The sequence below is a fragment of the Rhamphochromis sp. 'chilingali' genome, assembly GCF_963969265.1.
Source record: "Rhamphochromis sp. 'chilingali' genome assembly, chromosome: 16".
NCBI classification, from domain to species: domain Eukaryota; kingdom Metazoa; phylum Chordata; class Actinopteri; order Cichliformes; family Cichlidae; genus Rhamphochromis; species Rhamphochromis sp. 'chilingali'.
This window is the reverse complement of record NC_137943.1, coordinates 5,256,624-5,284,026: the sequence shown is the minus strand read 5'-3', so window position 1 is coordinate 5,284,026 and position 27,403 is coordinate 5,256,624. Positions and strand designations below refer to the sequence as shown.

Below are 27,403 nucleotides of genomic sequence, written 5' to 3'. Positions count from 1 at the left end.
CTGATGCTTAGCCTCGTCCACCCCAGCTGTGAAACTCAGAAACCAGTCTTACTTGTTACCATCTATCGTCCACCTGGGCCTTACACAGAGTTTCTGTCTGATTTCTCAGACTTTTTATCTTATTTAGTGCTCAGCTCAGATAAAATAATTATTGTGGGTGATTTTAACATCCATGTAGATGCTAAAAATGACAGCCTCAACATGGCATTTAATCTGTTATTAGACTCAATTGGTTTCTCTCAAAATGTAAAAGAACCCACCCACCACTTTAATCACACTCTAGATCTTGTTTTAACATATGGCATAGAAACTGAACATTTAACAGTGTTTCCTGAAAACCCTCTCCTGTCTGATCATTTCCTGATAGCATTTACATTTACAATAATTGATTACACAGCGGTGGAGAGTAGACTTTATCAAAGTAGATGTCTTTCTGAAAGCGCTGTAACTAAGTTTAAGAATATAATCCACCTACTGTTATCATCTTCAATGCCCTGTACCAACACAGAGCAGAGCAGCTATCTGAACGCTACCCCAACAGAGGTCGATTATCTTGTTAATAATTTTACCTCCTCACTACGTACGACTCTGGATACTGTAGCTCCTGTGAAAACTAAGGTCTCAAATCAGAAGTACCTGACTCCGTGGTATAATTCTCAAACACATACCCTAAAGCAGATGACTCGTAAGCTGGAGAGGAAATGGAATGTCACAAATTTAGAGGATCATCATTTAGCCTGGAGAAATAGTTTGCTGCCCTCCGCAAAGCCAGAACATCTTACTATTCATCACTGATTGAAGAAAATAAGAACAACCCCAGGTTTCTCTTCAGCACTGTAGCCAGGCTAACAAAAAGTCAGAGCTCTTTTGAGCCAACCATCCCTTTAACGTTAACTAGTAATGACTTCATGAACTTCTTCACAAATAAAATTTTTATCATTAGAGAAAAAATTACCAATAATCATCCCACAGATGTAATATTATCTACAGCTACTCTTAGTACCATTGATGTTAAGTTAGACTCTTTTTCTCCAATTGATCTTTCTGAGTTAACATCAATAATTACTTCCTCCAAACCATCAACGTGTCTTTTAGACCCCATTCGTACAAAACTGCTCAAAGAAGTCCTGCCATTAATTAATTCTTCGATCTTAAATATGATCAACCTATCTCTAATGATCGGCTATGTACCACAGGCCTTCAAGCTGGCTGTAGTTAAACCTTTACTCAAAAAGCCATCTCTAGACCCAGCAGTCTTAGCTAATTATAGGCCAATCTCCAACCTTCCTTTCATATCAAAAATCCTTGAAAGAGTAGTTGTCAAACAGCTAACAGATCATCTGCAGAGGAATGGTTTATTTGAAGAGTTTCAGTCAGGTTTCAGAGCTCATCACAGCACAGAAACAGCTTTAGTGAAGGTTACAAATGATCTTCTTATGGCCTCTGACAGTGGACTCATCTCTGTGCTTGTCCTGCTAGACCTTAGTGCAGCGTTCGATACTGTTGACCATAATATCCTATTAGAGCGATTAGAGCACGCTGTAGGTATTACAGGTACTGCACTGCAGTGGTTTGTATCATATCTATCTAATAGACTCCAATTTGTACATATAAATGGAGAGTCCTCTTCACACACTGAGGTTAATTATGGAGTTCCACAGGGTTCAGTGCTAGGACCAATTCTGTTTACATTATACATGCTTCCCTTAGGCAGTATCATTTTAAGACATAGCATAAATTTTCACTGCTATGCAGATGACACCCAGCTCTATCTGTCCATGAAGCCAGATAACACACACCAATTAGTTAAACTGCAGGAATGTCTTAAAGACGTAAAGACCTGGATGGCCGCTAACTTTCTGCTTCTTAATTCAGATAAAACTGAGGTTATTGTACTTGGCCCTGAAAATCTTAGAAATATGGTATCTAACCAGATTCATATCACCCTATTAGAGCACTTCGCTCTCGCACTGCAGGCCTACTTGTTGTTCCTAGAGTATTTAAAAGTAGAATGGGAGGCAGAGCCTTCAGTTTTCAGGCCCCTCTTCTGTGGAACCAGCTTCCAGTTTGGATTCAGGAGACAGACACTATCTCTACTTTCAAGATCAGGCTTAAAACTTTCCTTTTTGCTAAAGCATATAGTTAGGGCTGGACCAGGTGACCCTGAATCCTCCCTTAGTTATGCTGCAATAGACGTAGGCTGCCGGAGATTCCCATGATGCATTGAGTTTTTCCTTTCCAGTCACCTTTCTCACTCACTATGTGTTAATAGTCTCTGCATTGAATCATATCTGTTATTATTAATCTCTGTCTCGCATCCACAGCATGTCTTTTATCCTGTCTTCCTTCTCTCACCCCAACCGGTCGCAGCAGATGAGCCTGGTTCTGCCGGAGGTTTCTTCCTGTTAAAAGGGAGTTTTTCCTTCCCGCTGTCGCCAAACTGCTTGCTCATAGGGGGTCATATGATTGTTGGGTTTTTCCTCTGTATCTATGAAGTGCCTTGAGGCAACTTTTGTTGTGATTTGGCGCTATATAAATAAAATTGAATTGAATTGAATGTAGATGTTCAGATGTAGTTTGTTTTGATTTATTTTCCCCCAAAAAGTACCTAACAAAAAAATCTGTGGGCAGATCTGCTTTTTAGATTTTGGTCTCCCTCTCCTCCCTGTACCTCTGTGCCGCTAGTGAGGCACTCCTTCTTTCTTACCCTCTGTTGGAGAGTTAGTAGGCACCCAAAGTTTATGCGTTGTGGTAGAAAAACAACAGACATGTTCTGGCACGCTCTGTGATTGATCATTAAACTTGTAAGTTTAACCAACATTGCATCAGGGCCAATGACTTATGTGCAGTTGCAGGTTATTTAGTTACACAATGTAGTGCTCATCCCCACATCCAGCTGTGAAAATATAGAAGTTATTGTCAATGTGTTATTTTTGTAAATCTTAGAATTCACTAAATGTTTCACACCCCCTGTCTTATTTGTAGGGCGTCATTTGTGTTGCACGTAACATTGATTGACATCAGCTGGACTGTGCTCTCGCTGCCAGATGGCATGGTGTATTTTTAATTGGAGCAACAATGTGTGCTTCATTCTTCTAGTTCATTTCTGGGTTTTGTACTTTTTGTTAACAAAGAAACAGAAGGTAAAGAGCATCAGGCTCGTCATCCCTGTGGCCAGCTGCTAGTTTTAATGAAAGTATATACAGAAGTGAGTTGTGCTGAACTGTGATTGGCTGACAGCGCTCATAGTGACTCTGAACAGATGTGAAAAGGAGAAGGTAATTTGATCCAAAAGTGAATTCACTGTAAATCTGAAGTACCGTGAAGTAACATAAGTGCATATATGTCAACACAAGTATTTGTGGTGAAACTGTATGCAAGTGAGAAAGGAATGAATAAAGACTCACTGAGAGAAAGAGAGAGAGCCTAATGTAAACATGATGATTGGGTAAGCTGGGTGAGGTATTTCTAAAGCAAATACTGAGGAAAAAGTGAACATGGCGGAAAAAGCAGGGCATGAGACAAGAACAGAAAAACATGGGGGATAGACAGTAAGCTGTAGCTATCGAGTAATCTAGTTATTTCAGTATTCTATGGATTATTTTGTGTTGTTAATGAGCAGCAATAAATATTCTAAAGAAAAAATACAGGTTGTTCAAATCAAACTGTTCATGTGTTTAAAAATTGCAGTGTTTTAATAGTTTAACTGCATACAACATCTGTGAAAAACCTAAACCCTCGCATTGTGTTTACATGCAATATCATAATCTTAAAGAAAACATGTTCTTAAATGTAAAATAATCACAAGTACAGTCATGTCAAGGTGTACATGCAACCTAAAGTAAGGCGTAAAATCAAACTGCCTTTACTGTGGAAGGCTTTCTTACATTAATATGTAGCAAAGGAGTTCTGACAGTTTTGTGTCTCCTGGATATGAGGGAGATTTGGTGTGTGTTCCTGTGAGTGTGTTTACATGTTTAAGTGTGCAAGTGAAGGGGTGAGTGTGTGTGCCTTTAAGCCTGTAAAAAGAATACGTGGTGCCTGCAATGAAGAATGGCGAGCAGTCTTCTTTGCCCTGTATTTTGATGCAATGTTTCCTGGTCCAGAAAAAAAAGGACTTGATGATGGTGTAGATGTTAATATTTAATGTTAATAATCATTCAGTGTCCAACCTAACAGCGTTTTACCGGTCGAGGTATATTTTTACTGTCCTGTAGAAGAAGGGGGTGAAAAAAGCTCTTGTTTTTATATTTTTAATTAATCTTAACTCATTCACTGCCATTGACGTCTATAGCCGTCAATGGCAGTGAATGAGTCAATGGGTTTAACTCATTCACTGCCAATGGCTGGCAGTGAATGAGTTAATACTTATATTTTATATTAATCTACATAAATATGGCCTCATACACCCTGCTGTGTAAAACAAACAGCCATGGATGGGCGCAGCTACAAAGTTTGCTTTTCTTCACTTGGATCTTATTGAACAGGGGGTTTGATTTCTGCCAGCTGTTGTCAGTAAAGGTTTTAATGGCAGTTACAGTAACAAACACTGCTCTTTTTGCCGTCTCTTCATTCGCCTCTTTGCTCTTAACGCGCGCGTGTGTGTGTGTGTGTGTGTGTGTGTGTGTGTGTGTGTGTGTGTGTGTGTGTGTGTGTGTGTGTGTGTGTGAACGCGTGTGTGTATAGACCGACTCTGGCTTCATGTTAAACTCCTTCCATAGTGACAACTGAAGCATTGGAGCAAAAAAATTTGCGTTGAGGACTTTTTCTAATTGAGTTATTCAAGTTACTCGATGAATTGTTGCAGTCCTAGTAGACAGCAAGGGGAAAGACGAGGATTTGTGAAACACAGAGATTTTTTATTTTATTTTTTTAAAGAAAGAAAAAGATGGAATAAGCGAAAATAGAGAACTGAACTTGTCACATCTTGCACATATTTTAGTTTAGTGCATATAATGTACTGTATCATGATTATTTTCTCTTACTGAACATGGTAACTGAACTATAGGTTTGGCTCTCTTTACTTTCTGTAGGTTGTTAGTAAGTATTGTGTTATGGCAGGTGATGCTGGATTGTTTGGTGACAAAGAAACCACATAGCAATAATCAGCTGCCTCTCCATATCACTTTATCTGACACTTTGACATCAATGTCCATCAATGGTCTTACTGCCTCTGGTTCAGATCCCGGGCTATTTTAAAGTAGAATAAGTTTAATTTGCTTCTTTACCTTCATATGCACCATTTTGGCATTAACCATCTTCATCCAACAGATGTCTTAAGAGTGCTTACTTAAAGGCTGCTGGCATCCCAGATCAGTAGCTTTTGAGATGGTTTATGTGCAGGTGGTTATGTGGACTCCCCATTTCACCACAAGTATGAGTTTTTCAAGAACTGGGTCACAGCCTCTGCTATTGCTTCCTAAAACTGGCTTTCAGCTTCCTTCTGAGGAAGTATCCGACCAATCTAGGGGTCCAGGACATACCATGAAAACAGTGAATTGACAAACTTGGGAGCGTCAAATCCTTGGGGTGAGCCAAGGCTTAATAATACAACATCACCAGTTAACAGACTCTTAGATGTCGACTGCAGGTTTTCATACAACCCCAAATTAACCCAACAAACATGCCGGCTTTTACCAAAGCCGACAGGTTATTTGTTAAAGCATTCTAAGTCACCTTGGGGGACTTTACATTATCATCATCATCACACCCTGTTCTCCTCAGGCTCAGTGTACGCCTGCAGGGAACATGCTCTGTGTTCATGTAATAATAAATCTGCTCCACATGAGCTGGCTGACTTAGCTTACTGTATATTGTAATTGCTGGCTCACAGCCATGTCATAAACAGACGATCCTCTCCACTGTGAAAAAGAATGCACTCCTCACCAAACCCTGATGGAAGTATTAGCATTTTTAAAGAACAATCGCTGTCACTCAGGATTACAAAAAATGAATTAATAGGGATTTGGCAGTGACTTTAAAATGACATATCAGCAGTATGAAAATGTGCTTCTGTGCACAGTGAGTGAGAACAGTGAGTGAGAACTAACCTGCTCTTTGAGTAACAAAGTGCTATGCTGGATTGCTAGAATGCTCTTGTCATATATCAGCAGTGCTGGGTATTTAAAAAGTTGTACAGTACCTCTACAATAGTCTTACTCCTATAGCACTCTCCAAAGTGTCGGCATTTCATCTAATTATCTATCAGAACACAACCAATCAATCTGTCCGTCCGTCTGTCCAAGTTGGCTGTCATACACGCTACTGAACATCATGCCAACCCCCCCCCCCCCCCCCCACGATTGGGTGAGTTTCAGCACTGTTGCTTGTGTGCCGGTGTGTCTGAAAGTGTTTCAGTTGGTGGAATCATGGGGACAGGGTGGCGAGGGACTCCTGGTTGGTGGAGGGATGCCAAACGGAACAGACGGGCAGAGACAGTGCGCTGCCAGAAGGGACTAATTATCAGGATTTCATTTCCAAAACAAACATATTGCAATCAAATCACATACTGCATTCGTTGCTGCATTGTTCTGTGTGTGTGTGTACTGTATTAGTGACAATGACTTGGATCAATTGTCGTGGAAGAGATTGGATCAGTTCCCGAGGCATTATTCAAGAGCTGTTGCGGCCCGTATTTATTTTTTTTATTTTTTTTAGCACTCAGCTTTTGTTCCTGATCATACAATCATAACTGTTGCAGTGAACTGCTAATTACCATGGATAGATTGAAATAACTTTGTCACATTAGAAATGTGTAAACTTGTATCTGCTTTGACCCTGTTTCCTCTTCTCTTATAAACTATCTGAGACTTCAAACAAACTTTTCTGTGATTCTGCTGCTCGTCTCAGTGCATGGAGTGTGACGTGTCAGTGTCAATTTAATTCTCTCAGGAAAGGTCAGACTTTTTTCACAAAGGTGCTTGTTTATGATGGATTTTCATAAATGTTACTATCACAATGTAAACCTCAAGTCCTGCTGCAAGACAGTAAACGAAAACATAGCAAAAGTGAATGCACGCTCTGAAGTTCTTTCAGGTATTAAAATTTCTTGCAGTTATATAGGAAATGCTGGTCATGCCATGAGGAAATTGTGCATAACATCATTGTATAATTAGTTGTGTAACAAGTTAAAGCTGTGTAACTGTGGAAGCTTTCTGGTGATAAAACTGCAGACATTTAGGTGTGATCTGATTTACAGCCCCCCACAGCTCTAGAGTGACTTTCACGTCATAGTTTAGCAGTTTACTGTTTACTGCTGCCCAACACAATTACTGACATCTGTTACATTGACACACTTGGAGCAGGCCCTTAGTCCGACGGCATTTGTTGTTACTTCTGCCTCTTACAGTTATACCTGTGTCCCTGAGATGAACAGCTTAGAAACATCCACTTTCTATAACATCATACAAAACCAGTAGGGTAAAAAAGAAAACCTGTCTGGAATATCAGTGGGTCTGCTATTCGTGCTGTGGTTGTCCCGCGTCCTGCCTCCTGCATGTTCTATCATGGCATCTCCTTCACCTAAACCACAGTATTTCCAGCAGCGAGGACATCATCTAATGCTCCATCTTACAAAAGGCAAAACTTCACACGGTTTATTCTCCCAGCATTTGATGCATTAAAAAAAAGTTGTTTTTATGCATCACTGTTGGACATTAGTTTAACTCACTGGTTGAGCAGGTGGATGGCTTAAATACAGTGGCCAGAGTTCGAGTCCAACTTACAGCCTTTTGCTCTTGCTCTGTAAAAACAGCAGACTACTAAAGGCCACTATGCATTCTCTGCTCAGCACCAAACAGCAGTGTTTTTTTGTTTTTTTTTAACAGTGAATAAAAAAACATTTCTCAATATCTTCTTCTCTTTTGGTCATTAGTAATGACACATAGCTATTAGACACAATAGACCTCTGTAAGTGCGTTTTTTGATCACAGGGTCTGCTGAGCTGAACGTTTGTTATCAAACAGGTCCGCCAGATCTTCTAGGATAATAACACATACCATTATCACTACAGTAGCTGATTAACATTAAGGAGGTAAAGAGTCAGAGGCCTTCTGGAGTTACGGTGGACCAGAAACAGAACAAAAAGAGAGTGCATATTGGGCTGACAAATTAACAGGTAACCACCAGCACACTTGCAGTTGAAAGTTTGTGTTGCTGGCTAACTGCTGGATGTGTACACAAGCACATTAATCTCATTATGTCAAAGTGATAGCCAGTTGTGTTGGTGTATTGAGTAATTTTGGCAAAGGCTTGAACTACACTTTAACGCTAAACTAACTTTTTTATGATCGTGTTAGATGGTGTAAAATCATAGACTGTATTTAAAGGATGGTTTTCAGATCTGAAATATGAAACTGATGCAGAAGTTTTGTTAAACAAGCATCCTTTGTAATTGCCAGTGGTGGGCAAATGTCCTGGTCTGATGTTATAGAAGTCTAAATAAGAGTGACTCTTTAGCTCACTTGATCTGTGGGCTCAGCAAATATTTTCCTAAAGACTGGATAGTCTGTTTTGAAGTCTTGTTGAACACAACATGGAGCAGATTTAAATGAAATGTGTATAACAGAATGCGTGACTTGTAAATCTTTTAAACTCATATATTGTATTCACAAAAATAAAGAAAACATTAATGAAAAATCCGACAAAGAAGACCTGGGACTGTTGAGGAGCTAGAATCCTGCATCAGACAAGAATAGGACAATACTCCTCTCAACTAGTCTCTTCTGTTCTGGAAGTTCAGACTGTTATTAGATGAAGAGGAAATGCTACAGTGGTAAACATGGCCCTCTCCCAACTTTTTTTGCTATCCAAGTGAAAATAACCTTGTTTTTTCTTTAAAAAGTACATTTTCTCACTTTAAACAGTTTGTTTTCTATGTTCATAAAATATGGGATTATGAGATTGGAAAATCATTGCATTTTGTCTGTATTTACATTTTAGACAGCACCCCAACATTTTGGGGATTTGGGGTTATATATAAAGTGTATAGCAAAAGATTTGTCCCCTTGTTTAACACCAAATTTGCCAAATGTGTTAATAGCCTTTTATTTGACTGCGTTGCCTTCGTAGACCTACTTGCCTGTGTTTTGCTAGTCGAAACAAGTAATTCTTGAATAAGAACCTGTGTTCAGGCTTTTGTTTGCTGGTGGTAAGACGCTGTAATTTACAGAAAATATATTAGAAACTCAAAAGACAGTTTGTCTCATGAGATTTATTCAGATTTTATACTTGGATTACTCTTAGCTCCAAATTTAAAAAAAGATTGCTGCTATTTACTGGCAGCATAATGGGGAAATGGCCACCACAGAGCCAGCATAAACACACAGAAGAATATGATTAAACAGCTGTTTCAAGAATGTAAAATTTCTCTTCACACTCAGGCACGCATATTTGAACGATATTTACATAAAAGTGCACACACACAGTCTAAATTTACAGTCAGGGTGAATACATTTAGCCAATAAAATTTGGTTTATATTGTTGTCGGGGTGACAAAGAAAAGACAGATAAACAATTGCAGAGCTGAACTATCATAGCTCCCCACACAAGCATGTACACACACACACACAAAATAAGTCTTCCTGTCCTTCTCCATCTATCTCTCTGTACACACTTGTATTTTGATTTATGTCTCCTGATGCAGTTCAGAGTGAGCTTAAATCTATTCACTCTGGTCCAGCCAAGTAGTTTCAACCTCCACCCAAAACCATGAGTGATAAATATGGTTACTTTGTCTTTGTGACACATTTAGTCAAAGATCTTCACAAGAAGAGGACATGTCATGTTTCCCACTCCAGCTTGAGCTCTGTGCAAAGAGTAAGTCGAATCCAACGCTGCAAACACGCTGAGCACAGATCGTTTGTTGTACACGCATCTGCAGTTTTTATTGCTGTTCTAACACCTAAAGCTATGCCGTGATCTCTTTAAGCTAAAATTTTACTTTATCCTAAAAATTAAGCTTTTTTTGGTTTTATGATTGGGGATTGATGATTCCTCACACTTAAGATGTTTTTCATTTGATTTTCAGACTCAAGTAGATTACAATATTGAGTGCGAATTAATGTAAAAAAAACCCCTGAATGAATTTCTGTAACCCTCACAAATGACTTCTTTTGATCTCGTTTACTACACATTTTATTTCTAACCTCTCCCCCTTTCTCTTCCACATTCTGCTCCCCTTTTTCTTGATGCACTGTATTCCACTGTATTCTTTTCCTTTGTCCTTGTCTGTCATCCTAATAGTCTCTCTCTCCCATTTCTCCCCCTTCCTCCGACCCTGACCCACTTAGCTGGCTGCTTGTTATTCAAACCTTTGCTTTACCCACACAAATACAGACTCACATACACAGAAATGAAGAAAGGGAGCAGCAGAGATGAGAGAGTGTGAGAGAGAGAGAGAGAGAGAGAGGCATGAGAGGGGAGAGAGTAAGAGATAGGAATTTGGTTCGACTACAAACCTTGCCATCCTTTTTTGTTCTCTCAGTGGTAGGTTTGAGATGCACACTGATAACTTTTACAATCATTCCTGTTTTGTGGTACGACTACTGATAAGCCTATAAGTGTAAGAATGTCTGATTTTTAACAGCAGAGTGAAATCGAAGACAAAACACCCCAAACAACACATTTCCACATAAAAGCCACACCGTGCTAATGAGGGTGCTTCCCAATCAGACTGACGCAGAGCTGCTGCCTCAGCCGTGAACTACTAAACCCCAAATTAGTTTTAAATACTAAATTAAACCTAGCTAGCTAGTCTTAATCAGGTACTTACGGTCGACAGGGTTTATAAAACTGATGATTTTATATCTACAGGGTATAACACATTACACTAGGTTGGTTGGTTACAGAAATGCCGCCCAGAGAAGGTCACAGGACATATAGACCATTCATTGTACTGCACATTAGGTCTGCGCCAGCAGAACACCATCTCCAGAATTGCCAGTATCTTGCTAGTTGGGACTATTTTTGCTCTTTTTTTCACCCCTTTTCTTTCTTTTCTCGCAATATATTGAAATGAATGTGTGTGTGAGGATCACAAAAAGCGATCCTTTAGAAAGTAGCAGAAAACAGAGAAACAGAGCTTGCTGTGATTAAGTGGTTAGCACAGCAAGATGGTTCCTGATCTGAATCCACTGGCCTCTCTGTGCCTGCATGAGTTCTCTGTTGGTACACTAGCTTTCTTCTAAAGTTCATAGAAATGCATGTTAGGTTAATTGGCTGTAGATGTGGTTGTGAGTGTGACTGGTTGTCTATCTCTCTAGCATCCGTCTCAAAATGTACCCTGCCTCTTGCCCTGGGCTGTAGCCCCACCGTGACCTTGGATTGGGGAAGTAGTAAGTTTTCTTTAAACAAAAACACTATTGCAATGCTAATAATAAGAAACACAGACTTTTGTCTCAAGCTTGTCTCAAACTTATGACTTAAACTTTGCCAACCTGACACCTATTTTGCTACAAATTAGCTGCTATAATACCCGTACCCCCCACCCTAAACTGGCTAAGTAGTTAAGAAAATTGATGGATGGATTTTTAATATAGAGCTTAAAGTAATTTTGTTTGCAGAGACACTAGTTTCTCCCCTCTGCTCCATGTTTCACCCTGTGTGTATGTGGTGCATAAACACAGACTGTATATGGATGGAGAGAGGAACAGAGCGATTGTATCTCACATCATCAACTGAAAAGGATGATATAAGGTCGGTTGGTTTATAGAGAATATAACCCAACTGACTGTATGTTAATTTTGTTGGAGAAAATCCAGTAACCAGCTTGTTGCCCAAAAAAGTAATGGTTTCAAGTTGTGACTTTTTTCTTTTAATTTATATGAATGTTTACAATGGTCATACAACAGTACTGTAAACTGTAGCCATCTGCAGTGGGGATGATGTCAACTCTCTGACATAATGTCTTTAGGAAATTAACAATAAATGGCAGCCCAGCTATCAACCAGCTCATTAGTAACCTAAACAGATGAGCTGTGTTTTTGCTGAGATTGAGTATGTTGCACTGCTAATCAGCATTTGTGACTTTTTGCCCTCAAACATAATTGTGGTTTAGGGTTGTAACAATTCATCAAGTAATTTGAATAATTTGATTGTAAAAAATTCTCGACACACATTCTTTGCCTCAATGTTTCTTTTAAGGCACGATTCTGCAGCAGATGTTTTAAATGATGTAAACAAAGAGCGTTTCACCCTCATTTGACGACTAAGAGGCGGAGCCATTATTGAATGAAAGAAAATATGTTTCTAGCTTCCAAAACAGCAGCGCTGTTCCTGTGATCAGCATTAAAACCTTTACTGGGAAAAAGCTGGTGGGAGTCCTTCATCAAAGCACCTGATCAACAAACTCAGGCGTGAATAAAAGCAAACTTTGTAGCTGCTCCATCCACCACCGTTTGTTTTACACAGAAAAAATCGGCAGTAAGCCTCCAGAAGTTGTAATAAAATATGCAGATGAACTGTTATCTTAGTCTGATACATGTTTAAATTATACAGCCTAATGACGGCCGACAGCAGCCGTCCTATCTTACATGGAAGCCGTACCTGCAGCAAACGGGTGCGTCTAAAGGGGGGGATGGGGTGTACTAGACCTTATTAATTTCAAGGCTTTCGTAACTTTTTTAGATTGAAAGTGAAATCATATAAAATACTGTAATAATTCAACTGCATTAATATTTAAAAATATAAAAAATTCACAAGCCAATAAAAATGAGCCAACAACCTGAAGGTTGTTAAGTAGGCCACTGAATGATTATTAATATTAAATATTGCCTACACCATCATACGATCTGTTTTCAGCAGCACAAAAACATGCCACCTATTAATTTCAGAAAGCCTTCCAAGAAGACAGAGTAAGGGTAACATTTTTATGTCTTGCTTTAGATGATTATCTTTTTTTAAATTTGACTTTGATCTTTTAATGTACTTGAAATTATTTATATATTTTTGCATGTAAGAAAATGTTTTCTTTAAAAATTTAATTTCAACATATAATCAAAAGGTTGGATTTTTTTTTGACAGATGTTATATGCAGTTAAACTTGTAAACATTGGTTTTCATTTTAGAAATTGCAATGAGCAGTTCATTCTGAAAAAACAGTGTTTTTTTCTCTTTTGAATATTTATTATTGCTCATTAATAAGACAAAAGTATTTTTTACACAATTACTCGATTAATCAATGGAATAATCAGTAGATTACTCAATTACTTAAATAGTCCACAGCCGCAGCCTTATTGTGGTTAATGAATTGAAATGTGCAATCAGTAATAGTCTCTACAAACGTAATGATACTAGTGAAATCAAGAAATATTTGTCCTTGGTAATGTCGACGGCAAACCACCACCTAATGGTACCTTGGTCAAATAAATGTTAGTGTTTAGGTTGAGGCTGCATCTTTTCAACACGGTTGCTGAGCGAATAAGCACAAATTCAAGTCATTGAAAGCAACTGAGATCTCTGTCGGTCCTTCTGACTTAATGAAAAGCCTAATAGATTCCACTCTGCCTCCCAGACTGAGCGCCCGTTGAAAAGAAATCATCACCATTTCGCTTTTTTTCACCTCTCTGCCCTCATTCTTTCTCATCTCCTCTCTTCTCATGGTACTTACTGTAGGTTGAGAGCTGTATTTGTCCTTTAGATAGCAAGAACACATTAGCCACTTGGCTTAGCATGTATAAATGAGTATTTGTACCCTGGTTTGTAAATGTGGGTCTTGAAATTTTTCATGTTTTTTATGTAAAGTTCAGGAATTGATGAATTGTTATTTATGATTTGCAGAGGGTAAGTGTGCATGGCATTAACACCACAATTTACAGTCTTAAGGCACCAGCATCAGGCTGAGGTTAGATCATACGTCAAAGCAGGTGGTTAAGATAAGAGCTGAGGCAGGTGCTCACATTGGTTGTGCTCGTGTGAGGGATATTACGCTGCCGCAAGACTAGAGGAACCTTCTTAAATGAATGCAAGCGGCACCTGAAGTGGAAATTATAAACGTGGATGAATTTGTCAGCTGATCAGTGGAAAGTAGCGCAGACTGTATTGTCAAGCTGTTGCTATACATCCTCCCAATAATAAATTATACTGATGCGAAAAAGTATTTTTGTTTTTTAAGTATTTGTATCCTTACACACTTGGCAACATACATCAGTTATGGTTAACTAACAATTGTTTTTGTTATCAGAGCAAATATATTTACTAATACTTGGCTAATAATAGCGGTTTGAAATAGCAGCCATACTCCTCCTTAAACTATTTTGTATGCAGATATATTTTAACCTATATTAGTTTGTTTTCCACTGTGTTTAATGAGATAAAGAAAGAATCAAATGTAGTAACAAATGGTAAACTTGTCAGTCATCAGTCTTGATCCATGATGGTTTTTTGCATGTTGCTATTTGTGTATATTTCTGAAGGGCTTCCCTGTAGTTTTTGTGTGTGTGCCTGTGAGATGTCATATATTCAGGTCAAAGGTAAATGGAAGAAGCTAGGTTAGCAGTGAAGTCAGCAGGTCTGCTTGTTTCTTTTTGTCCTCTGATTTTTCTGGGAAACCCACAGAGAGAGAGAATGGCGAGGAGAGAGATGCAAATCTCACCTTTCCTGTAATTGTTATGTTTTTTTGAGGACGTGTTCCTTGTAAGGCATTAAAAATTAACTGTTAATTCTACCAGGCAACAAGCAACACTGTTCTTTGACTTTCTGTTGACTCTGTAAACCTACACCTCATTTGCATAATACCCAGCAGCTGGCAAATGGATAGAGCAGCTACACCTGTCTGTCCACCTGTCACCTGTGTGTGTATGTGTGTGCGTGTGTGTTAGTCTACAAGAAACAGTGCTTTGCTTTTACCCACCTGTTCAAATGTTGTTCTTCTGTTTGTGTTTGTCAACCAAGACAATGATTATCTACCAAGGATACCATGATTGATTTGAATATGGTTTCTGGATTCAAATACTGTTTTGTTTAGTCCCATGAGTTGTGTAGGCTTTTATTAGTAATAGTCACTGCTGTTTTACACTAAAGCAGTAGCAGTCAGTACCTTTATACCATAATAAAAGTACAGCACACCTAGCCTAGTCTGGCTTTACAAAAATGTGTGAACAAATGTGTTGTTCTAAAGAGCTCAAAGAATTGAAGTGTAGTATTTTAAATAGGAGGCCACTGTTGTCAGTTTGTGAAAGTTCTTCCCTCTTAGTAGGGCTGGGCCATATCATACCGTCCACGGTAATACCAGTATAATGTTGGGCAACAATAAAAAAATGAAATATCGTGATAGAATATGGGTAAAACGCACATGCGCAGTGCCTTTGTTTTCATAAAGTTGTGGAGTTGTAAAGTATTTTGTCTAGTGTCAACTAAATAATGTAGCTTCATGGGCAGTGTAGTCTGTGCTGCGGGGAGAATGGACTGCCATACCCGTTATGTGTCTGTGAGCGCGAGGTGGGAGAAAAAGGAGAGTGGAAAAGTACGAATTGTCACCGACCAGAAACGGGAAGTGGAAGCATGTAAATATAACAATAACCACTGCAGCCAAAAAGAGTGCCTGACGAGCCCAGTTGTAAGTCAGCTATTAAGACTCGACTGTTCGTGTTTTCCTCCGAAACAATAAGCTCCGTTGCAGCAGCCTTTCAACGCCTCTCTCTGTCTCGTGCTAGCAAAGTTGACCCAGACAACAAAGTAAAGCTAGTTTTCGGCTACGAGCCCGACACAGAACCCAACGTATTAGCCAGAGGTCCCTTTACTACAGTTTGGAGCCGCGGACCTGTTTTATATACGCCTGGAATAGTTTTCAGGGATTGCTGCAAAAAGTGCAGCCTTACCTAATGTCCACCCTACTGTTACTCATTTTATATTAAAATTAAAAAATCTAGTTTGTATTGGTATCGCAAGTAGCCTTCAGTAATAGTAATAAATCACACAGCAATAGTACATTCATGTAGTTGTAAAAAGCTTGACAATATATTAAGTAGAGCTGGGCGATATGAGATTTTTTCAAATCACGATATGTTTTTTTCATTTCAGGCGATAACGATATCTATCACGATATAAGCCAAATAACTATATTTGTAAGATTTAAATGTGCTGTTGCTCACAAGTAAAATGTGAAATAATCAGCAGCTTGTTTTTATTTAAATATTTATTTCCCATAATAAGTTCAACAGGGTAGATGTACTTAAGGAACATGAGACTTTTTCAGATAAATAAAGGCAAATATTGCAAACTACACAAAAGGCAGCCGCTAAAGCGTTTAAGTTTCAAAATAGAACAAACAAAACAGACTAAATTGTCAATTCCACTTAGAAACAAAATATTAATTCTAAAAATAAATCTTAGTTTGTTTTACAGAAGAACAGACAAAACTGACTAACTTTTGTCAATATCAAATAAACTGAGAACTAAAAGGAAATTCTCAATCTCTCCTTGTTGTATAGCTGAGCTTTTCAAACAGTTGTAACAGTTACTTTAGTCTGACAAAAGCCGAATGACGAATTAGCGCTTCCAGTCAGAGACTGAGGCTACGTCCACACGTACACGGGTATTTTTGAAAACGGAGATTTTCCGTTTTCGTTTTAAAAAATAATCCCGTCCACACATAAAGGCAGAAATGAAGGAAAACGCTGCTATGAACATGCCAAAGCAGCAGGTGGCGCTAGATTCCTAACCGTGCAGAAATGTTGGCCAATCAGAAGTCTAGAAGCCTCGGTGGGAAAAAGTAAACAAAGCTGGGGCATAGAAGCAGAACCGAGTCGTATGTGTGGAGGGACAGTAACTGTGTGTATATGTAAGCATTTAAACACTGCAGAGAGTAGAATTAACAGTATTGTAGAAATTAATTTCACCGAAACAATAACGTGGCGCACAGTGTGACGCATGCACCAGTTTATTGTATTTCCAGACTTGCTTTCGGCACAATTTACAGTGCACGCTACTCTATTTTTTGTCAGACTTGAAATAGCCGAAATACCTTCACACTACGGAACTTCTATGGCTCTTCCGTTCGACAATCTCTCCGGCGTTGGAACCATCATCTGTTTTCTCTTCGGTCACGCTCGGTTGATTTTTCTAGTCGGAACACTCATTTCCTCCATTACGCGCTGGCTGCTTCCCAAACAAACACACGTGCGGCTTGGCACTTGTGCTGTATGTAACAAGTTACGCGACGTGACGCTGCAGCTGTGATTGGTTCGGCTCTGCGCTACTTAATTTAGAGGACAAGAGCGGCGAGGTCTATCGCGATAGCTTAATTTCTCTATCGAGTAAAAGTTATATCGCGATACATATCGTTATCGTTCTATCGCCCAGCTCTAATATTAAGTAATCTAAAGTATTCAGAATACGTTACTCTCATTGAGTAACGTATTCTGAATACGTTACAAAATACATTTTGGGGCACAATTAATGTAGCACCATCCACGTGCTATATTGCTAGTTGTTAAGTGTAGTTGCACGTTTAGAGCAGCTGAGCTATTTGTATGTAGCTCTGCACACAGGAAGAGAGAGGCACCATGGAGTTTATTACCCGCTTCCAACATGAAGACAAACTAATCTGTATATATAGCAGCAGGAGAACAGAAATCATATTTAACCTTATTTACATGGAACAGTGAATGACTGTTAACTTGCCGACTTAAGTGTTTAGATATCAAATGAACAGATGAAGCAGATAAACAAAATACAAGAGAAAATTTCATATAAATCATTATTTTGCATGTTGATAAAAAAAGGTTAACTGGAACAGTAGGCTAATAGAGACCATAGCAGTTAATGAATTTAGTTTTTTATCACATGAATAGACCTGCTGGGGGAGTCAACCTAGTCTATAAATACACTGCCAGAAACATGTATTTAATGAGCAATTATAGAATAGAATAGAATAGAATTCAACTTTATTGTCATTGCACATGCACAGGTACAGGGCAACGAAATGCAGTTTGCATCCATCCAGAAGTGCTTTAGTGATATAGATATATTACAATATATATTAGCAATAATATAGATATGTGAGTATATTACAGAAATGGGTCTATTATGGTATGTTATAATGTACACGGTATGAAGTATGTTGTGAATATTCTATAACTATAAGTATGTACAGGCTGTAGTGAGTACAAGCTATGTACAGGATATGAACAGGATATAAATATGAAAAACTATACAGAATATGAAATAAATAACTTTACAGAATCTGGGATATACAGCTATACAGAAATGGGAACTATGCAAGTTGTAAACAGTTGTAGGATTAAAGATTATCGAATGTACAGAATGATTATTTACACAGAGCTATACAGTAGTGCAGTTAAGATAAGTGAGGGTGTAGATAGTTTCTACAGAGGCTGTATAAAGTGCTAGTGGTTGTGAGTGGTGGTTCAGTCCATGTTATTATTGTGTTTGAGGGTACAGTTGTCCATTGTGGGTGTGTGTATGTCCATGAGTTTAACGTGGGTCAGATGTCAGGAGGCAGAGTTCAGGAGTCTGACAGCTGTGGGGAAGAAGCTGTTCCGGTACCTGGTGGTCTTAGTCCGGAGGCTCCTGTGGCGCCTCCCAGAGGGCAGGAGGGTGAAGAGTCCATGTGATGGGTGACTGGGGTCTTTGATGATTTTCCCAGCCCTTTTCAGACACCGCTTCCTGTAGATGTCTTTTATGGCAGGAAGTGGTGCTCCGGCGATGCGCTGGGCAGTTTTCACGACCCTCTGCAACGCCTTCCGGTCCGAGGCAGAGCAGTTCCCGTACCAGACTGTTATACAGTTGGTCAGGATGCTCTCGATGGTGCAGCGATAGAAGTTCACCAGGATGTCTGAGGACAGGTGGTTCTTCCTCAGAGTCCTCAAGAAGAAGAGGCGCTGGTGAGCCTTCTTGACCAGCTTGGAGCAGTTGGTCGTCCAGGTGAGATCCTCGGAGATGTGGACTCCCAGGAACTTGAAGCTGCTCACACGCTCCACAGCTGTCCCCTTAATGTGGATGGGTGGATGTGGGTCAGCATTCCTCCTGTAGTCCACGATGAGCTCCTTGGTCTTCTCGGTGTTAAGCAGCAGGTTGTTTCTGTCGCACCACTCAGCCAGACGATCCACCTCCTCCCTGTAGGCGGCCTCATCGTTGTCACTGATGAGGCCAATCACCGTGGTGTCATCTGCAAACTTAATGATGGTGTTGGAACCATCAGCAGGTCTGCAGTCGTGGGTGAAGAGGGAGTAGAGGAAAGGGCTCATCACACAGCCTTGTGGTACACCGGTGTTCATTGTGATGGTAGATGAGCAGCGGTTATCCAGCCGGACATGTTGGGGGCGGTTGGTCAGGAAGTCCAGTAACCATTTGCAGATGAGGGAACTGATACCCAGGTCTGTCAGTTTCCTGATGAGTTGTGAGGGGTGGATTGTATTGAATGCTGAACTGAAGTCTATAATTATCTTCTTCACTATGAATGTCTTTGAACATTAAATGCAGTTAAAATGAAAAACAAATAGAATACTGAAATGTAAAAACCATCTTGTAGACTGTTTTTCTTCTAGTGGCTTGCCTGTGACATGCAGTGACATTAAAACCCTTTGTTCTTTACTGCTGTCTGTGATGTAGGACAAATAAAAGCTATTGTGAAAGAAAGGGCTTCACAGGAGGAAGTGTTGTGCAGATAAGAGAGAGAAATAAGGAAGTAAAAGGCCCTGCATACAAATAGGATGCTCTGTGTAAATATAATGTTTTATTCTCATAGTATATGAGTTGACCTGATATAAAGTATAGAGTAATATTTCCTGTTGTGAAAGTTATGTAACGTGCTTTAACAAATGTCAGTCACACAGTGACTTAAAATGGCAGGATCAAAATTCTAGATTCAGCATATCAAATTTGCAAACAACAAATACTAATATCTGTCATTCTGAAAATGTCAAATTCTGAAATAATAGGGTTGTTTTATGGTGACTGGCAAAGACAGTCACTGTTAAATCACCTCATCTCTGCTTGTGTATGATGGACATGGACAGTAATAAAACAGAAGTGTGTTTACGGCCCTCTTACTCAGGCAGGTTGCAGGATTTTCAATGTCTGAAGAAGATGGCAAACAGATAGTTGACTGGCAGCCAGCCAGCAATCTGCTACCTCCATCTTTACTTATTGTGTCCTTGCCGGCTTTCCGTTATGTGTTTGCTGTGTTTGATTATGGTTTGTTGACATTGTTGCTCTTGCTTTTTGTTCTCTCCAGCTGGATGGGGACACCATGTTCCTGGGTATGCCAGAACCAGGCCTTGACTTCGCCTCAACCAATCAGGTGTGTGTTTATGAGACTGTGTGTGTGCGTTCATTTGTGTGTAGAGACAGAGTGTGCCCTGTGAAGTTGTTTGTTTGACTTTCTGCTTTCAAATCACACTGAGCTGTTCTCTAAATTCCTTTTAAAAGTATGTCAGCAGTAATGTTGGATGTTCCATATTTTATTGAATATGGTTACTAATGAGAAACCGTAATCAGAACGCATAGAGTGCATTTTGAGAAAGTTGCAGCTTCTCTGACGTGCAGCCAAATTATCTTGGGGATATCTTGCACCATGGATCAGTGTAACATGGTGACTTCATGGGATGAGTGTTCCCTTTTTTCTAAAATCATGCAGTGTGGTTGTCATTTATCTGGAGTAAACAAAGGCAGCAGGTGTGTGTGTACCGGTTTAGACATCGTTGTGGGGATCAAAAATTGGAAGTTTACTATACTTGTGGGGACCAACAGCCTTTATGGAGACCAAAATCCCGGTACACACAAGTTGGAAGGCATTTTTGAGACTCTAAATATGGTTTTAGTGTCAGGGTTACCATAAGGTTATGGATAAGTTTAGGGTAAGGGTTAGGGTTAGGCATTCATTTTTGATGGTTAGGGTAAGGGGCTAGGAAAAGCATTATGTCAATGAGATGTCCCCACAAGGATACGACTACACACACGTGTGTGTGTGTGTGTGTGTGTGTGTGTGTGTGTGTGTGTGTGTGTGTGTGTGTGTGTGTGTGTGTGTGTGTGTGTATTGGGGGAGTTCGATACAGCATAGTATTACAATGTATGTAGCAATGCAGGGATATCAAATATTGATATTTTATTAAATAAATAAAAATGATCTGGGAATATAACAAATGCGCTAATCTTACATACCAAAATCCTGAGATAACGTTAGACAAGCAAACTTACATTAATTTGACTCCACTGAAAACTCAAATTCATATATGTGATTTTAGACAGTTTATCACAGTTAATTGCTGTATTATCAGAAATGGACTGCATGTACTTGCCAACTTGACCCCATTCAGTTTCTCACTGACATCAAACTAACTGTCTTATGACGACATTTATGGCAGATTTTATTGACGGTGTCTGAGAATACTATTTTGGAGTTTTAAAAAAATGAAGTGAGATAACTTTATGTTGTTATGTAAGTCAGATTTGTCTAAGTTTAACTTTCAGGACATAATTTGCAGTTGAAAAATGGTGATAGATTGCAATACATGTTATTGCAATACTTACCATATCACAAATTTTAAAAATCCCAATAATACTGCATTGTGAGTCAGGGTTGCAGCTATCGATTATTTAAGTAATCGAGTAATCTATCAATTGTCTTATTAATGAGCAATAATAAATATTCAAAAGAGAAGAAACACTGGTGTTTCAGAATGAACTGCTCATTGGTTTCCATTTTAGAGATTACAGTGTTTTATAATTGTATACAACGTGTAAAAACAAACAAACAAACAAAAACAACACTTTCATTGTATTTATCATTTTACATTTATTAATGTATCAAAATAATTTTTTTACTTCAAAAATATGTAAATAATCTCAAGTACATTAAAAGATCAGATTTAAATAAAATAAGATAAATGCAATCTAAACTGCAGCATGCAGAAATGTAGCTTTACTATGTGATCTTGGAAGGTTTTCTGACATTAATAGGAGGAGTGCGTGCATGTGTGCTCGTGTGTGTGTGTCACTGTTTGAATATACATAAGTTGGGTAGATTAGTTTACTAAGAGGGGGAAGTAGAGATTTAGGGATTAGTTTGAAAAACCAATGAGACAAAGCAAGTCGTATCACCTGTATTCAAAGTTGTTATAAGGGAACCCGTGATGCAGACTACTTTGTAAACAGCTGCACTTTACACAGCAGGGCATCACGGGAGAAGAGAAAAAGGCCTCATATATATATATATATATATATATATATATATATATATATATATATATATATATATATATATATATATATATATATATATATATATATATATATATATATCCAGCTGCTATATATATAGCATATATATAGCAGCTGGATAGCGTAGATAGCAGCTGGATAGCGTAGTGGTTAGACTACACGCCTTTGGAACAGAGGATCGCAAGTTCGATTCCTGCCTGGGGCGTCTGTATCCAGTAAGGGTCCTAAGGCTAGACCCCCTATGCTAAGCAAGCCTACCGCAGACATGAGCGAGACAGATAAATATGAAGGCATGCCGGCTCGGACGTCGCCCGGATCAACAAGGTCCGCGTCAGGTGTTGAGGAACCAGGGCACCCTGACGAAAAGTGGGCTACTGGAACAAGAAGGCATCGGTGGGCAAGGGACGAAAACAGGGCGTTGTTGGAATGCTACTACGCAAGTAACCCCGGCGGAAGGGGCTACATGAATAGGATGAGGGACCTATGGATTCTTCGATACCCAACATCCACAATGACGGCGAAACAACTAGTAGCTCAGTGTTCCAACATTCGAAAGAAGGGACTGCTCTCACAGCTAGAGATTGACGAGGTACAACACAAATGCTACGGCAAGGAGGAGTCAGGACGCCAGGTCAGGGGGGAGATATCATCACCCCCACCCGAGATTGGGTACATAGCCCCAAGTGTGATAGGAGAAGGATCGTTGAGTGCGAGAGGAACTGACCTGAAAAATAGGATCATGGCCAAGCTTGAAACCTGGATCCCCCGTAGCCGGTTACCAAGATTACGTGAAGTACCCTCAGAAGGTCTGCTAGATGATGTTAATGCAGCACTACGGGCAATACCTACAACCACGATTACCGACACTAACAAGCTGATCTACAATACGGCAGCAGTGATCAGTGAGATGCTTGGCTACAAGTTGAACAGCCATAAGGGGCAGTACCCTCCATGGAGAAGGAGGCTAGAGGGCAAGATCAAAGTAGCACGGAGAGAGGTTAGCCAACTAACGGAGTTGCAGAAAGGTGCGACGAATAAGGTGCCTAAGAAATACAGCAAGCTGTCCATACCTGAGGCCTTGGAAACTGCCAAGCAAAGACTCACAGCCTTGGCCAGCCGCTTGAGGAGGTACACCAGAGAGATAGAAGGCAGGAGAATAAACCAGCTGTTCTCCACAGAACCAGCAAAGGTGTATTCTCAGTGGCAAGGGAACAATAATAATAAGAGAACAGCACCACCAAGGCTGGAGACGGAGCAATACTGGAAGAGCATATGGGAGAAGGATGCAACCCATAACGGCAATGCTCAGTGGCTAGAGGATCTGAGGGCAGACCACAGCGACCTCCCTGAACAGGGTCCAGTAACCATCACAGTGGCAGATATCCAAGAAAGGGTCTCCAGTATGAAGAGTTGGACAGCACCAGGGCCCGACATGGTTCACGCCTACTGGCTGAAGAAGCTGACTGCACTCCACGAGCGTCTGGCAGCACAAATGAACCAGCTGCTAGTTAACGAGAGACACCCGGAATGGCTAACTGAAGGCCGGACGGTCCTGATCCCCAAGGACCCCAAGAAGGGACCGGTCCCCTCCAACTACCGACCAATAACCTGCCTCAGTACTACATGGAAGCTCCTGTCAGGCATCATATCGGCTAAGATGAACAGGCACATGGGTCAATACATGAGCGGGACACAGAAAGGAATTGGCAAGAATACCAGAGGCGCAAAACACCAGCTACTGGTAGACAGAACAATCAGCCGAGACTGCAAGACCAGACTGACCAACCTGTGCACTGCCTGGATTGATTACAAGAAGGCCTATGACTCAATGCCCCACAGCTGGATACTGGAATGCCTAGAATTGTACAAGATCAATGGGACCCTAAGAGCCTTCATCAGGAACTCAATGGGGATGTGGCGTACAACACTAGAGGCCAACTCCAAGCCCATAGCACAAGTCACCATCAAGTGCGGGATCTACCAAGGAGATGCTCTGTCCCCACTGCTGTTCTGCATAGGCCTGAACCCCCTCAGTGAGATCATTAACAAGACTGGCTACGGATACCGACTACGGAACGGAGCAGTTGTCAGCCACCTCCTGTACATGGATGACATCAAGCTATATGCCAAGAGTGAACGAGACATCGATTCACTGATCCACACTACCAGGCTATACAGCAATGACATTGGAATGTCGTTCGGACTGGAGAAGTGTAGTCGGATGGTAACAAAGAGAGGGAAGGTAGTCAGAACTGAGGGGATTGAACTACCAGAAGGCAACATTGCAGACATAGAGGACAGTTACAAGTACTTGGGGATCCCGCAGGCGAATGGGAACCATGAAGAGGCCGCTAGAAAAGCTGCAACCACCAAGTACCTGCAGAGGGTCAGGCAAGTCCTGAGGAGTCAGCTGAATGGTAAGAACAAGATCCGGGCCATCAACACGTACGCCCTGCCCGTGATCAGGTACCCTGCTGGGGTAATAGGCTGGCCAAAGGAGGAGATAGAAGCCACTGACATAAAGACAAGAAAGCTCCTTACCATGCATGGAGGGTTTCACCCCAAGTCCAGCACCCTGAGGCTGTACGCTAAGCGGAAGGAAGGGGGCCGGGGACTGGTGAGTGTCAGCACCACAGTCCAGGATGAGACAACGAACATCCAAGAATACATTGGGAAGATGGCCCCAACTGACCGAGTGCTCAGTGAATACCTCAGGCAGCAGAAACCCAAGAAAGAGGAGGGAGACGAGGAACCATCATGGAAGGACAGAGCCCTGCACGGTATGTACCACCGGCAGATAGAGGAGGTGGCTGATATCCAGAAATCCTACCAGTGGCTGGACAAAGCTGGACTGAAAGACAGCACAGAGGCACTAATCATGGCAGCACAAGAACAAGCTCTGAGCACAAGATCCATAGAGGCTGGGGTCTATCACACCAGGCAAGACCCCAGGTGCAGGCTGTGTAAAGATGCCCCAGAGACAATCCAGCACATAACAGCAGGGTGCAAGATGCTAGCAGGCAAGGCATACATGGAACGCCATAACCAAGTGGCCGGCATAGTGTACAGGAACATCTGTGCGGAGTATAACCTGGAAGTCCCGAGGTCAAAATGGGAGATGCCCCCAAGGGTGGTGGAGAATGACCGAGCTAAGATCCTGTGGGACTTCCAGATACAGACGGACAAAATGGTGGTGGCTAACCAACCGGACATAGTGGTGGTAGACAAACAGAAGAAGACGGCCGTAGTGATCGATGTAGCGGTTCCGAATGACAGCAATATCAGGAAGAAGGAACACGAGAAGCTGGAGAAATACCAAGGGCTCAGAGAAGAGCTCGAGAGGATGTGGAGGGTGAAGGTAACGGTGGTCCCCGTGGTAATCGGAGCACTAGGTGCGGTGACTCCCAAGATAGGCGAGTGGCTCCAGCAGATCCCGGGAACAACATCGGAGATCTCTGTCCAGAAGAGCGCAGTCCTGGGAACAGCTAAGATACTGCGCAGGACCCTCAAGCTCCCAGGCCTCTGGTAGAGGACCCGAGCTTGAAGGATAAACCGCCCGCAGGGGCGTGCTGGGTGTTTTTTTTTTTTTTTTTTTATATATATATATATATATGCAGTTTTCTCACTACGCTCTCTTTGTAAATACCAACGGTATGTTTCTTTACGCCAAAACCCAAATTGCACTGGCACAGCACCCCTATAGAAAATTATTTTAATCAACTAATTGTCACTGTCAATCAGAAGTATTTGCTGGTAATCTTAAATGTGGGAATAATTGTTTTTCTTTGTCTTCTGTGATACAAACTTCAAATCCTTGAGTTTTAGATTTGTGGGGGGAAAAAGCGCTATGAAGGGTCTGCTTTCATTTAAATTTCAACTTACCTGAAAATATGGTCATGAAAAATGGGAAAATTTCCACTAGAGAACAATTGTTCATTATATAAAGTGAGATCAACATAGTAAACATCAGCTGTTACAAGATAACTTAGCAACAGCCCTAGAACAGTACACTGCACAGACTACACAGCAAGTGGGTGTTGCTGCTTTTGAAAGTACACTTCAAGCTCCTAAGGGAAGCCTAAGATGTGTGTTTGTTAGTGCAGAATTACCTCACCACCAAGCAAAGCCTATATTAATAAGATGCACTACTATAGATACATTATTCATAGAGTACAATATAGAGAATATTGTGCAGTAAAGAAATACATTATTTGATGTTTTATTCATAGTGTTTTGCCATAAGAAGATGGGGAGTTGTGTGTGTGGAATAAGAATTTATGGCTTTATTATTGAATCACCACTGCCTTTATAAAGGCAGGTTGTTGTGATGAATGGAACCAATTTCAGTCAAGTCTGACCCTCATCCTTGTCATTTTTGGAAATGTTAATGGAGTGGCAGTAATGTTAGTGTATTAATGCAGAAACAGGGAGAAAGACAGGTGAATCAGTGCTTTGGAAGGCATAAAAATAATACGTGTAGGTTTGCAGTCTAAAGGTATTGTGATTTTTTTTTTTCTACAGAAAATTCTACATGAAAGAATTGGTAATGTAAAGAATTGGTAACGGTAAAAAAAAGTAAAGGTGACTAATTGTTGAATTCATTTCACTGATTAGCCTATGAAATAAATTCATAGACTAATCAACTAGTATGGGTAAGACAAGACATCGATGCAGAAATATAATGCGTTGGCTTCCTGTTCCGCTTTACAAAATCACTGTAATGTGATGCCATCTAATTATGGACACTGCAGTGATGAGGAAAGCGAGGATGGTGTTTACCATCACATGCTTATATTTATTGTAGAAAACTTTAAATAATGTGAAAATTGACACTCTTCAAACATTAATTGGTCTGGAATCTCATGCCCATGGGAATTTTTTTTTGTACATCATTCATGCGTATACAAAACGTTTTTGTGTAAGAGAGTAGCTGTATAATGATTAGTAACTGCAACTTGATTTCTGAATTTAGAAATCTTCACATTACTGCTTTACAGACAAATGCACCCAGCACTGATTTAAGAGTTACATTCTGATTCCTACAGTAGTTAGTCTAACAGGAACAAAACACTCAGAAAACACGCACTGGTCAAACATTATCTGTTCTATCTTAATGTAGCTGCGAGCCATTTGAAGCTGTCTCAGTAACCAAATGGTATTTTAAATGCCTCTGACATGTGTGGAACTTTGTGCTCTCTATGACCTTTCACATGTACATTGTCTT

The 27,403-nt window shown here is 40.3% G+C and overlaps 1 protein-coding gene across 2 annotated transcripts in view; it reads left to right on the top strand.

The window, feature by feature from the left end:
• Positions 1 to 27,403, top strand: part of tox (thymocyte selection-associated high mobility group box) — a 73,850-nt gene that overhangs the window by 10,087 nt on the left and 36,360 nt on the right. For both annotated transcript variants that reach the window (XM_080907700.1, XM_080907699.1), the window contains exon 2: positions 20,195 to 20,260. In XM_080907700.1, the coding sequence (XP_080763826.1) occupies positions 20,195 to 20,260 (66 nt within the window). The remainder of the gene's footprint in view (positions 1 to 20,194; positions 20,261 to 27,403) is intronic.